Source organism: Scyliorhinus canicula, chromosome 10 (genome assembly GCF_902713615.1).
Source record: "Scyliorhinus canicula chromosome 10, sScyCan1.1, whole genome shotgun sequence".
NCBI classification, from domain to species: domain Eukaryota; kingdom Metazoa; phylum Chordata; class Chondrichthyes; order Carcharhiniformes; family Scyliorhinidae; genus Scyliorhinus; species Scyliorhinus canicula.
The window spans coordinates 171,636,369-171,650,105 of record NC_052155.1 but is presented as its reverse complement, the minus strand read 5'-3'; the positions used below and the strand labels follow the sequence as shown (position 1 = coordinate 171,650,105).

Genomic DNA, 13,737 nt, shown 5'->3' with positions numbered 1-13,737 from the left:
AGTATCCTTTTTCCGACACCCTTGTGGCCAATTGAAATTCAGTATGCAGATATTTTCGGTTTTCGGGTGTAGTGTGTGTATATGGAAGGCCCAGGCCTACTTACTTTACAATAGCCTAAGCCTAGGCTAGCTATAGCCCACAAATAATAGATTGTTTCTCCATTTGCCAACTCTCACATAACCTACTCCTTATATGTTGGCGTTTATGACACCTGTAATAGAATACCACATTGCTTTGTTAACCACCCCAAACTCCTTGCTCAGTTGCCTCACAGATGCACTATGATCAGGTTTCTGCAGCAGTGCCACTTTCTTAGCAACAGGGGAATGAATTATACTTCCCCCAACCTTTTCTCACTGTTACCCAATATAGAAATCTGATGGTCTTTTTGACATGTTCACAGTGGAATAAACGCCTAAAAGCATTAAAAAAAACAACCCACAAATATCACAAGGTATGGCCAAGACATCTGACTGTAAACAGTACAGATGAACAACTAGACTTCCCACACTAAAGTCAGATCTGGTCGGTGAAGTTCATGTAGGCTCAAATTAGAATCTGATCAAAAAGAATTTTGGTTTTTGGATGCACGGATAAAGCTCACTCAACTGTAATTTGTTCATTTATGTAGTAATTTATAACATATTAATGATTTTGTGGTTATTTGTGTGGTTATCTAGGAGATAAGTGCTTTCAATTCCTCCTTTACTCAGCAGAAAACACTTAACTGCTTTTGATGTGGTGATGACCTGCCAATCATAGCTAGATGTTTTAAACATTGCAGTTAGGTTCCAAGCAGGGTACTTGAGATGCATTCAAGGGTGAAGGTAAATGAAAATAAACAATCCAGATACCTGGCTGTCTGGAAACTGTTCCCTGTCAATTACAGCCTACTAAAAGCTATTTCTCTTTGAAAGTGTATAGAAGCATTGCAGATCGAAGGATCTGAGGAGGTTCAAAGCCTTGCGATGTGTTTCGGCATTCAACTAAGTAACAGCTGCTGCTTTCTACGCCTCTGTCTGAGGCAGTGGGTGTAAAGCACAGGTAAGTGAAAAGGCAGTGATTTTTCACTGTTTATACCTGGAGTTCTCTTTTGCTTCCAGAAAGGGGTACCTGATGGGGGAGGGGGCTCTATGATATGGGGGTCTGATATAGGGGTATGAAATAGAGGTCTCTGATGTGTGTCTGATGGTAGGGGTCTCCTATGGAAGGTTTTTAATGAGGGTCTGGTGGATGTCTGATATGGTGTTCTAATATGGTGTTCTGATATGGGAGTCTAATATGTGCGGTCTCTGATAAGGGCCTGATGGCAGGGGGTCTGATGGGGAGGGTTTCCAATGGGGGTCTGGTGGGGAGGGTTTCCAATGGGGGTCTGTTGGGTGTCTGATATGGGGGTCTGATATGGGGGGTCTCTGATGGGGGTCTGATATGGGGTGTGATCCACAGATTCCTTCCATAGCGCAGGAGGCCATTCGGCCTATTGAGTCTGTACAGACCCTCTGAAAGAGCATCCTACCCAAGCCCACTCCCCTACCCTATCCCTGTAACGCTGTAACCTACCCAACCGTTGGACACCAAGGGACAATTTATCATGCCTAACCTGCATATTTTTGCATTGTGGAAGGAAACCCAAGCACAGATACAGGGAGAACGTGCAGACTCTGCACAGCCACCCAAGGTTGGAATCGAACCCGGGTCCCTGGTACTGTGAGGTAGCAGTGCTAACCATTGTGCCACCGTGTTTTCCATGGGGTACTGATGCGGGGTCTGATGGGAGAGGGGGTCTGATAGGCGGTCAGTGGGGAGATTGGGTTGCCATCAAGCATGTGAGCTGTGGGCTGGGGGTGACCCAGAAATTACAGTTCTTGGGCAGGGGGGGATGCCCCTACTTGTCAGCGATTGGGAAGGGGTGGGGCATAGGATTTGCCTTGTGGGGAGGAGGGGGCCAGCCACTGGAGCTCAGTATTGGGCTGTCCGTTAAAAATGGTGGCCCAATAGCGGGATTCAAACAGATTCCCTCGACCTCTCCGCCACGCATAAATTAGCATGGTGTGGGACAGTCAATCATTCCTGGGCACCACACTTAGCGCCTAATGTAGTTATAGAACATAGAACAGTACAGCACAGAACAGGCCCTTCGCCCCTCAATGTTGTGCCGAGCCATGATCACCGTACTCAAACCCACGTATCCACCCTATACCCGTAACCCAACAACCCCCCCCCCCTTAACCTTTTATTAGGACACTACGGGCAATTTATCATGGCCAATCCACCTAACCCGCACATCTTTGGACTGTGGGAGGAAACCGGAGCACCCGGAGGAAACCCACGCACACAGGGGGAGGACGTGCAGACTCCACACAGACAGTGACCCAGCCGGGAATCGAACCTGGGACCCTGGAGCTGTGAAGCATTTATGCTAACCACCATGCTACCCTGCTGCCCTTATGTGTTATTAATAAACAGTTACTGTTCAGACATACAATGGGAAACCCCATTGGCCGGCAAAATCCCAAGGGGCGCATCAGAAATCTGGTGCGGTGGGACAGAGAATTCCCGCCAGTATCTCCAGATGAAGAATCCAGCCCATATGATCCAGACTGGAGGAATGTATACAATAGGGTCCCATGAGGGTGGTGTTCAGACCACAGCTCTTTTTGATACATATTAGTTGTAGTATTAGGGAAAATGAGGGTTAATGTGGGAGTGAGGGAACAGTATCGCCCACATTCTGATGTAGAGTCACATGGGAGTGACAGAGTGTAATAGAGAGCCTGGTAAAAGTCGACATGATGATAACACCTCATCAGATTCCTATACATAAATGTAGTTATGTGTTATTAATAAACTGTTATTGTTCAATCATACAAGCCACTAGACCTCTTCAAGAGTCAACATACAACCAGACACCATTAACGGCTTTGTTTTACAGTCTATAATTTCAAAATTTGCTGATGACATAGAACTCGAATGTAGTAAACAGTGAGGAGGATAATAGCAAACTAAGACAGGCTAATTAAGTGGACGCATGCAATTTACATAAGAATATAAGAGGTAGGGGCAATGGTAGCCTGTTTCACCATTCAATAGGATTGTGGTTGATCGTCTGCCTCAACTCCATTTTCCTGCCTCCTCCCCATATTGTTGAATTCCCTGAGGGAATCAAAAAATCTATTGTTCTTGGCTTTATAAACCGAGGCACATGGTACAAAGGCAAAGAGGTTATGGTTAACCTCTTAGTGTTGGAGGGGAAGCCCCTCCAGGTAAATCACTGAGACTGTGAGGCCTACCTTCCGTACCTGTGGCCACCTCTTTGCTTTACAAAACCAACTCCCTGCTCAGGGCTGCGCTGTTGGATGGCTGCATACATTTAGCTGGAAGCGATTTCACATGGCGGGGGCTATTTCTGTTGACAACAAAAGTCTGATGGGACATTTTAAAATGGCCCCTAATCGGGTGTCCAATTTTCTGCCTGCATCACTGGGGTGAGCAGCTTGTCTATTTTCAGTCCTGTTGTTGGTAAGATGACAAGTATGACCGGATTGGGGAGCAAACCAACTCAGCTCCCCTTGATTTTATCACTGCTCTGCCTGTCCATCCACCCTCCCTCAACCCTACCCCCTCTGAACCCCACCCCCTGGAGCTTGTAAAATTCAACTCATTGTGTCAAAATCTGGGCACGACTCTTTAGGAAGAGTGTTAACTCCTCAGGGACGGCACTGATGAGAATTATTGAACGGCACCAGGGATGCGGTTAAGTAGAAAGACGACAGAAGCTAAGCTCGTACTCCTTCGAGCAGAGGGGAAACTTGACGGAGGTATTCGAAATTACGAATTACCTAATTACTTAGGAATTCAGACAGGACCTGTCGATCTGAGGCACCCACCTTTATAAAGAATACTGAGAGGTGGAGAAATCTGATACCCAGTGCTGCTTGCTGGAAATTCAGGCTCAAATCCATAGGGTAGGTTTTCTAAAGCAGTTTCCATATGTCTGGTTGAACCCAACCACAGGTAAATATCCACTTTTGCTTGTACGGTCCAGCCAATAACATGTTTTCCTGGCAGCTTAAAGAGTACACATAATAAAAAATAATTGCAAGTAATGCAAGAGTACATACGGACATTCAAATTAGGAGCGGGAGTAGGCCACTCAGCCCCTCGAGTCTGATCCGCCATTCAATAAAATCATGGGCTGGATTCTCCGGTCCTCCAGCCGCCTGATTCCCGGCAGCGGGAGGTGGTGCGCCGTTTGCTGACGGCGGGATTCTCTGTTCCTAACGCCGCCAATGGGATTTCCCATTGAAGACACCCCACGCCGCCGGGAAACCCGTAGGCAAAGGGGGGGGGGGGGGCGCTGCTGGCTGGATCAGAGAATCCCACCGCCAGCGGATTGCTGGCAAATTCCAGCTCATGTTCCTGAGATCCCATTCTCATTATTTATTATCAAAATAAATCGCAACATGTTGGACTGCTCTGAATGGACATCGGACACATTCCAATACCGGGGGTAAAACATAAGCATGCAAGTCTGTCAGCTGACACTTGTGTACTTACATAGGGGCTACACTTGGCTAGACAGCTGGTTCAGAATGCAGAGCAATGCCAACAGCATGGGTTCAATTCCCACATCAACTGAGGTTATTCATGAAGGATCTGCCTTTTCAACCTTGCCCTTGCCTGAGTTGTGGCGATGCTCAGGTTAAATCACCACCAGTCAGCTCTCCTCCTCAAAGGACAAAGCAGCCTATGATCATCGAGGACTATGACGACTTTATCTTTATAGAATTTCCAGTGCAGAAGGAGGCCATTTGGCCCATTCAGTGTGCACCGGCCCTTGGAAAGAGCACCCCACTTAAGCCCACGCCTGCACCCAGTGACCCACCTAACCTTTTGGACACTAAGGGGCAATTTATCATGGCCAATCCACCTAACCTGCACATCTTTGGGCTGTGGGAGGAAAAACCAGAGCACCCGGAGGAAACCCACGCAGAGAGGGGGAGAAAGTGCAGACTCCGCACAGACAGTCACCTGAGGCTGGAATTGAACCCGGGACCCTGACGCTGTGATGCAGCGGTGCTAACCATTGTGCCAACATGCCGCCCTTTACTTCCAAAGGATGGCCATACACCAATTGACGTCAGCAGAATACCAGTAGCTGAGAGCCAGAATTCCTACCTGCCCACTCTATGAAGGAAACACAATGTACAGCACAAGAGGGGTGCACAGAGGAATAAAATGAACCATGGCTCCTCTTCGTTTTAAAAGGCAGTGCAAGATTTGAGACATTTCTATCACAAAACCATTATATACTTTGAGAAATAGTGACTGAATCTTCCCGCAGTTGTTTCCTTTCTCGTCCTGCTTCTCAGAATACAGGATGTCTTTAGCCGGAATTCGTACATATGCAATTCTCTTATTGCCAGTGATCATCCAAATGAACACATCTGGGATGGTGTGTTGTGGCTGAAAATATAACAAGAAATGAAAATCACTCAGCCTATTTTTAAATTAGCAGGGAGCAAAACAGCGCGGATGTTGGATATCTGGAATAAAAACAGAAGAAGCTGGAAATTGCCAGCGGATAAGGTAGTGTCTGTTGAGACAGAAACAGCGTCAACATTTCTGGTCTGTGACCTTTCATCGGAACCGATGGCAGAGTTCATCGTCAGAGTTGACTTTCATTCTAAATTGTGTCATGATTTGATGATAATCAGATCATCAGAGTTACAAATATCTTTTGCAGAAAACGTGGAAATTGCATAAATAAGGTACAAATATCCTCGGCAGAATTCATCAGTTAAAAACGTTTAAGGTATCTTTATCAAAACCAGGGGCACCGGTTTAGCTCAGTTGGCTAAAAAGCCGGTTCATGATGGAGAGCCAGGCTAACAGCGCGAGTTCAATTCCTGTACTGGCTGAGATTATTTATGAAGGCCCCACCACCTCAAGTGAGAGAGGAAGACATGGATAGTATTTGTTCAAAGTAGTGAGGGGGGTTCGAAAGAGCAGTTAGGGAGAAACTGTTTCCATGGCAGAAGGGTCAGTAATCAAAGGTCACAGATTTAAGGTGATTGGTCAAAGGAGCAAAAATAATTTATGTAGTGAGTTGTATGATCTGGACTATACCACCCGGAAGGGTGGGGGAGATTGATTCAATAATAACTTTCACACAGAGTTGGCTGAATAATTGAAGGTGGAAAGTGGCACGGTTATGGGGAAAGGAGGGGGGGGGGGGGGGGGGGGTGGTAGGACTAATAGGGCAATTCTTTCAAAGGGCTGGCACTATCGAGATGGGCCAAATGTCCTCTTTCTGCAGTTTTATCATTCTATGATTCCATAACTCCTCAGGACATCCCAAAGCACATTAGAGCCATTCAATTTTATTTTTAAATGCAAGCATTGTTTCGGAGGTCAAACTAGCAGCCAATTAGTGCGCAGGCAAATCCCAGTTAGCCTGTTTTCTTATGGCGTTGACTGAAGGAAATGTTTTGGCCGGGACTCAAAGGGGACTTTTGCTCTTCTTGAAGTGGTCCTGTGGAACCTTCCACATCCTGCTAAAGTATAACAATAAGGAGACTTTGGGCTGAATTCACCGCTCCCCACGCCAGGTGGGAGAATCAGGGGAGGGCCGGGTGACTCACGACATGCCCCCCTGGCGCCCCCCACGATTCTCCCACCCCCCGCTCGGAAGAATCGCCACTCGCCGTTTTTCACGGCGACCAGCGATTCTCCGGCCCGGATGGGCCGAGAGGCCTGCCGTTCCCGACCAGTTCACAATGGCGGCAACCACACCTGGTCACTGTCGTCGTGAACATGGGCACCAAATGCTAGTTTGAAGCTTGTGGGAGGCGGAGAGAGGAGTGAGCACCACGGCCGTGCTCGGGAGGGGACTGGCCCGCGATCGGTGCCCACCAATCATCGGGCCGGTGTCTCAAAGCGACGCACTCTTTCCCCTCTGCCGCCCCGCAAGATCAAGCCGCCACGTCTTGCGGGGCAGTGGAGGGGAAGACGGCAACCGCGCATGTGCGTGTTGGAGCCGTCAGCCGTCGTGATGTCAGCCGTGCATGTGCCAGTTGGAGCCGGCCAACCTGCGCATGCGCGGCTGACGTCACATAGGCACCGGCGTCGCGTCATTAGCGTCAAGGCCCGGCGGCCGAGAGTTACGGAGCGCCACTCCTAGCCCCCCCGGGAGGGGGTGAATTAGGTGGGAGGAGCGGCCTCCGAGGCTGTCGTGAAACTTGGCCGAGTTCACGATGGCCTTCCCGATTTATCGCGGGAGCGGAGAATTTCGCCCTTTATCTTGGTTTGACATCTCACCCCTCAGTACTGCACTGATGTGTCAACCTAAATTAAGTCCTGTATTGGACCTTTGTCCCACATCTTTCTGACCCGAGGTGAACATTCTACCAACCCAGCCAGGGTAATTATATTATCTTCTGTTTTACGGTTACAGTGATACAGAATGTAATAATATGAGTTTATCCATCACTGTGTTATAAATTTTATGGGATGGAAGTGTCAAGCAGTCAAAGAAATGTCAGTGTTCTGAAAGCTGAATTATTGAGGCCTCTTGAATTTGTCACACGGACTTCCGTAACCATAATACTGTACTAAAGCAGGAACGCATCAGTTTGGGGCTCCATAACTTAGCACCCAAAACTTACAAAAATACTTCTGTTGTAAAATTAACGACAGTATGCATCGGTACCACAAGTAACAGATATTAAGGAGTGTGTCAATTGTTCTCTTAGATAAGTTCTTGGAGGGAAAAGAATACAGGACTGTGAGAAAATGATAGGAGAGTGTGACTATTGGATAGCTATTTCAAAGAGCACACATCAGAATGATGGGCCAAATGGCCTCCTTCTGTGCTCTTATGATTCATTCAATCGTGGGCTTTCTGCTGACATTTATAAACAGATAATTTACCATCGCTGAAGCACTTTTGACTGAATTGCAATCTTTTAACTCACTCCAAACTATCTGGTTATTTATTTTATTCATTCGTGGAATGTGGGTTTTGCTGGCTAGGCCAGAATTTGTTGCCCATCCCTAAATGACCTTGAGAAGGTGGTGGTGAGCCGCCTCCGTGAACCACTGCAGTCCATCTGATTCTTTCGGGGTTCAGGGGGAAAGTAAACGGTGTGAAAGTCAACTCTGATCAGGTTGTGTTCTATAATCAGGTTGATAACAATGAAACATCCCTTTCTGTTCTTCACTACCTCATCAACAAGAAATCGTAGCTTCTGGATCCAGCTCTTAATTTCTCGCAACCTCTCGTTCACCGACATTTTCTTCTTTTCCTGGAGCATTACGTTGGCTTCACTGCACATTAGTTCCTGGAATACAAAACATGAGCAAAATGAATAAGTGTGAAAGATGTACCTGGCAGGTTGTTTCTGCTTTTCTGCCAACAGGTTACACTGTAACATTGAACTGTAGACGTGCGCGCACACACACACACACACACACACACAGGGCAACCTGGAGCGGGGACCCTGATGGCTATTGTTCTCCCTTCCATAGTCCAGCAGCTCTGCACTAGCTTAAATCAGGTAACTCAGGGGTTAAAAGAACCTGGGATTCAGTCCAAAGTATGCAATAGCTTTGGACAGCCTCATCCTAATCCCTTGTGAGCAAAGTTTGGCACAAACTGGGCTGGAGTCTCTGATTTGAAGACTAAGTGCTGACGCCAGCTTGGGAAGAGTGGTGTTTGACGCCAGAGAAAAACGGTGCCGATCCTCCATCTGGTGGGGGTGGGGCGGGGGGGCGGGGAGGGGGGGGGGGGTGGCTAGCAGGCATGCAGTGTAAACCCCCCGATTTCGGCTCAAACGGGGATTCTCCGGCCAATCACCAGACACGATTTCGGCGTCGCCGTCCGGAGAATCCCGCCCACTGACTCGCGCAAGGACGTACCAAAAAGATGCCGAGAGTGGGAAATGGAAAATTGGTTTGGCCGCACATCCTTTTTCTTTGAGGTAAACAATCTCTTGGGTTCTACTTGAAAGGGCTTCAAGCTGTGTGTAGCTGATTGTACTTGATGGTGACACTGAGCAACAAACCTGTAAAAATGTTCGATTCCCCAGTTACCATATGATCACTTAACTCTGCACAAATTGATCTTTCCCCTCAAAGAAATGAAAGAAAAGCTGCAAGACTGACGGAACATGCTGGAAAGGTGAATGGTCTTACTTGATGTTAAACACCAGCACAGACATAAAAGGATGGGGAATTAGACAGTTGGAGAGAATTGAGTTTCCAATAAACTGCTGCGGTTTGTTATAAAGAGCTGCGGATGCTGGAATCTGAAGCAAAAACAGAAGATGCTGGACAATCTCAGCAGGTCTGACAGCGTCTGTGGAAAGAGAAGGGAGCGAACGTTTCGAGTCCTGGATGGCTCTTTATCAAATCTGTGACAACAAGGCATCCGCTTGGACAAAGAGTCATCCAGACTCGAAATGGTTACCTACCTTCACTCTCCACAGATGCTGTCAGACTTGTTGAGATTAATAATAATAATCTTTATCGCCACAAGTAGGCTTACATTAACACTGCAATGAAGTTACTCTGAAAATCCCCTAGTCGCCACACGCCGGCGCCTGTTCAGGTACACTGAGGGAGAATTCAGAATGTCCAAATTACCTAACAGCACGCCTTTTGGGACTTGTGGGAGGAAACCGGAGCACCCGGAGGAAACCCACGCAGGCACGAGGAGAACGTGCAGACTCCGCGCAGAGAATGACCCAAGCCGGGAATCGAACCTGGAACCCTGGCGCTGTGAAGCAACAGTGCTAACCATCGTGCTACCTTGCTGCCCCACCATTGTCCAGCATCATCTGTTTTTGTTCCTGCATTTTATTCCTTGTTAACCAGGGATGCAGCTGTTACTTAAAAACTTGCGAAGGCGTAAAGATGTGAGAAATATCCATCACAGATAACACGTCGACGGGTTTCAGATCTAATCTGGAGTTTAGTTGTGAGGTTTCTTTGGGTTTCTCAATTCCATTTGCAACGTAAAATGAAACAATATTTTGACGAGTGGATTTCTTTAGCTCTGCATTGAGCATGTGGGAAAGGAACCATCACTGGCAGGGACTCGATGGGCTGAATGGCCTTCTTTTGTGCCATAATGACTCTGTGCCATGGAGGTTACAGTAAGCAACACGAATATATCAACACTTAAAACTCTTGTCTCAAATTCCTCCCTCCACTATTGTAGCAGAGGCTTTAAACACACTTATTTTCAATGCATGAACACTTCGCAATAAATTCCACGCTCATGTTGTGATAACCACGGAACACTACTGCTGCCTCTCAATTAAATAGATAATTCTCCTTTATAGAGTGCCCACTCCTTATTTTAGACATGCAGCTACAAGATTATACTTATAAATTACTGTGTCGAACATGCAAAAATACCAAATATAATCAAAGGGAGCTACTTAACAGCTCCAGATCAGCAACGATATTTTACTAAGATAAAAGCAAATTACTGCGGATGTTGGAATCTGAAGCAGAAACAGAAAATGCTGGGCAATCTCAGCGGAGTGAGATGAGAGCTAACGTTTCGAGTTTGGATGACTCTTTGTCAAAGCTTATTTTCTTATTTGACGCCAATGACATAAACAGAAATGATTTAAATAGATTTAAATTTAAATTATGGAATGCACTGCCTGAGGAAGTAGCTGAGTCGGAAACATTAGGGACCTTCAAGCGGCTATTGGATGGGTACATGGATTAGGGTAGAATAATGGAGTGTAGATTAATTTGTTCTAAAGGGCAGCACGGTAGCATTGTGGATAGCACAATTGCTTCACAGCTCCAGGGTCCCAGTTCGATTCCGGCTTGGGTCACTGTCTGTGTGGAGTCTGCACATCCTCCCCGTGTGTGCGTGGGTTTCCTTCGGGTGCTCCGGTTTCCTCCCACAGTCCAAAGGTGTGCAGGTTGGGTGGATTGGCCATGATAAATTGCCCTTAGATTATCATAGAATTTTGGACACTATGATTAAACTAGGACAAAAGTTCGGCACGACATCGTGGGCCGAAGGGCCTGTTCTGTGCTGTATTTCTCTATGTTCTATGTCTAAATGTTTAAAGGATGCCTACATTGGTGACACAGACAATATGATACTTTGGAAACTAGTGTACGTGTCTCACTTTTTATTAGTCAGATATTTCAGTATCCTTCTTTCAGAAATAATTTCAACTTTAGACCATTTTAACTTAGTCTAGTCAATACTAACATGGATGTAACAGCCTCAGAACACAGTTACTAGACTTAGCATTCCAATCCTAGTGATGCATTGGCTATTGCCATTTTTAAAAGGCCCACTCGAGCACGGAAGCTCTGCTTGTTTTAGGTAAGAGGCCTCTTTTAATAGGCAAGTTTAACAAACATAAAATAAGGTTGCCAGCCCTCTAGGATAGTTCAAGAGTCTCCAAACATTAAAGATTAATCTTCCCTGGACTTTACGGCAAGAAACTGGGGGAAACCTTTACAGAGGCATTGAAAGAATTGTGCTTTTCAAAGTTTTCTTTGAACATTCCCATTTGTTAATTATAAAAATATTGGATAGCAACTTGCTGGTTCTATTTGATTGAGGGCAAAATTTCCAAATGGCTCTGGCATCTGTGCTCCCTGGCACAAGGCAGCTGTGGGCGCTGAACGGCAGTCAGCCACCCAACAGTTGAAATCCCTTCCTTTGTTTTGTCTGACAGTAAATCTTGTACAATATGTCACCTTAGAAATAATTGCGGAGAGCAGTCTTGAACAATGAGACAGGAACTCATGTATGTAATTGTCTCTTGGCCACTCTTCCAGGTTTAGCACACTGGGCTAAATCGCTGGCTTTGAAAGCAGGCCAGCAGCACGGTTCGATTCCCGTAACAGCCTCCTCGAACAGGCGCCGGAACGTGGCGACTAGGGGCTTTTCACAGTAACTTCATTGAAGTCTACTCGTGACAATAAGCGATTTTCATTTCATTCTGTGAGAGTTCTAACAGGCATCATGCCAAGAAGGTCAAACACACCAAAATATTCCCTGGAAGTAGCTCCCGTGATAACTGCTGCTGAAGTGCAAGGGAAACCCCATTTACACACTTAAATTGGTTTCCGCCTGACTAGCGTGGGAGCAGCTTCCAGGAAATTCACAGCCTTCATGTCCAATCCATTGTGTCAATGTCCTACCAGTTCCACCCTGCATGTGGTCAAACGTTTCTTATCCAGCGCAGTCTGGTCAACTCTTTCCAGTTTTTTTTCAGCAAAGGCGGAAAAATATCTAGGACACAAATAAATTATTAATTAGTTTTAATAAATTATTCATTATTAATTAGTTAGGTGGGTGAATTTCTCACCTTCATTGGTGTACGTTCATAGCTAGCGTTGAATTGCAAAGTAAAATCCATTAACCGGTTCTGATTCACAAACCTCCAATTAAGCAACTAGCAAAAACTGCATAAATAGCCGTAAATATATCATTTGTTATTTATTATGCCACAATTATTCTTAGCATCAGTCAAAAGCAGCCCCAATTCTTGTTCCTGATCACTGTTCAGTCACCTTTGTTGGATTGACTCCGTATGGTCAATGTTGAGTGAAGACATGAGGTGAGTTGGTCATAGATCATAGAATTTACAGTGCAGAAGGAGGCCATTCGGCCCATCGAGTCTGCACCGGCTCCTGGAAAGAGAACCCTACCCAAGGTTAACACCTCCACCCTATCCCCATAACCCAGTAACCCCACCCAACACTAAGGGCAATTTTGGACACTAAGGGCAATTTATCATGTCCAATCCACCTAACCTGCACATCTTTGGACTGTGGGAGGAAAGCGGAGCACCCAGAGGAAACCCACGCACACACGGGGAGGGTGTGCAGACTCCACACAGACAGTGACCCTAGCCGGAATCGAACCTGGGACACTGGAGCTGTGAAGCGATTGTGCTATCCACAATGCTACCGTGCTGCCCTCATGATGCTGTTGTAGTATGGGTTTTTCTTAGATGTCTCAATGATGAGATCTTGAGACTTGTTTATCTAAACATGAACCATTTATTGTCAGACTTTAACTATTTACAGACCCCCAGGTATTCTGATGCAAGGAGCTGCTTCTCCATGCAGACAGTCTTCCAGAGTGTTCTTTCTGAGTCTATTACTATGTGACTCTATACATCATACCATAGGTGATGTTATTCTCCAATCCCATGCTAACCCTTACTCTGCTGAGCACCTTTACATAACAATTGCATTCAGGTACATCATACAACAAACTTAAGTAAGATAGCAGGATTAGAGCCCGTGAAACAACAGCCCAACAAGTGTTGGCATCCTCATAATGAAAGGAAGTAATGGGGAGAAGGTTCAGGGGTGAACTCTTAAAGTTGAAATCCAAGTTGTTTCCCAGTTTGAGGATATTTCAGCGCCATGATTTTCATGTGTGAGGCCTCAGTCGGGTGGGATCCTCACAAGTATCTGAAATTCAGAGTTCTATCATTTAAGATATTGCTGTTTTAACTGCCTACTGAAGGCAGCACGGTAGCATTGTGGATAGCACAATCGCTTCACAGCTCCAGGGTCCCAGGTTCGATTCCGGCTTGGGTCACTGTCTGTGCGGAGTCTGCACATCCTCCCCGTGTGTGCGTGGGTTTCCTCCGGGTGCTCCGGTTTCCTCCCACAGTCACAAAGATGTGCAGGTTAGGTGGATTGGCCATGATAAATTGCCCTTAGTGTCCAAA

The 13,737-nt window shown here is 46.3% G+C and overlaps 1 protein-coding gene across 1 annotated transcript in view; it reads right to left on the bottom strand.

Moving 5' to 3' along the window:
* The window catches only part of fer1l6 (fer-1 like family member 6), a 193,624-nt gene that overhangs the window by 90,029 nt on the left and 89,858 nt on the right, over window positions 1-13,737 (bottom strand). Inside the window, exons 16-19 of the mRNA XM_038810140.1 lie at window positions 12,191-12,281; window positions 8,227-8,343; window positions 5,315-5,467; window positions 3,889-4,069 (exon numbers count right to left, since the gene is read on the bottom strand). Coding sequence (XP_038666068.1) covers window positions 3,889-4,069; window positions 5,315-5,467; window positions 8,227-8,343; window positions 12,191-12,281 — 542 coding nt within the window. The remainder of the gene's footprint in view (window positions 1-3,888; window positions 4,070-5,314; window positions 5,468-8,226; window positions 8,344-12,190; window positions 12,282-13,737) is intronic.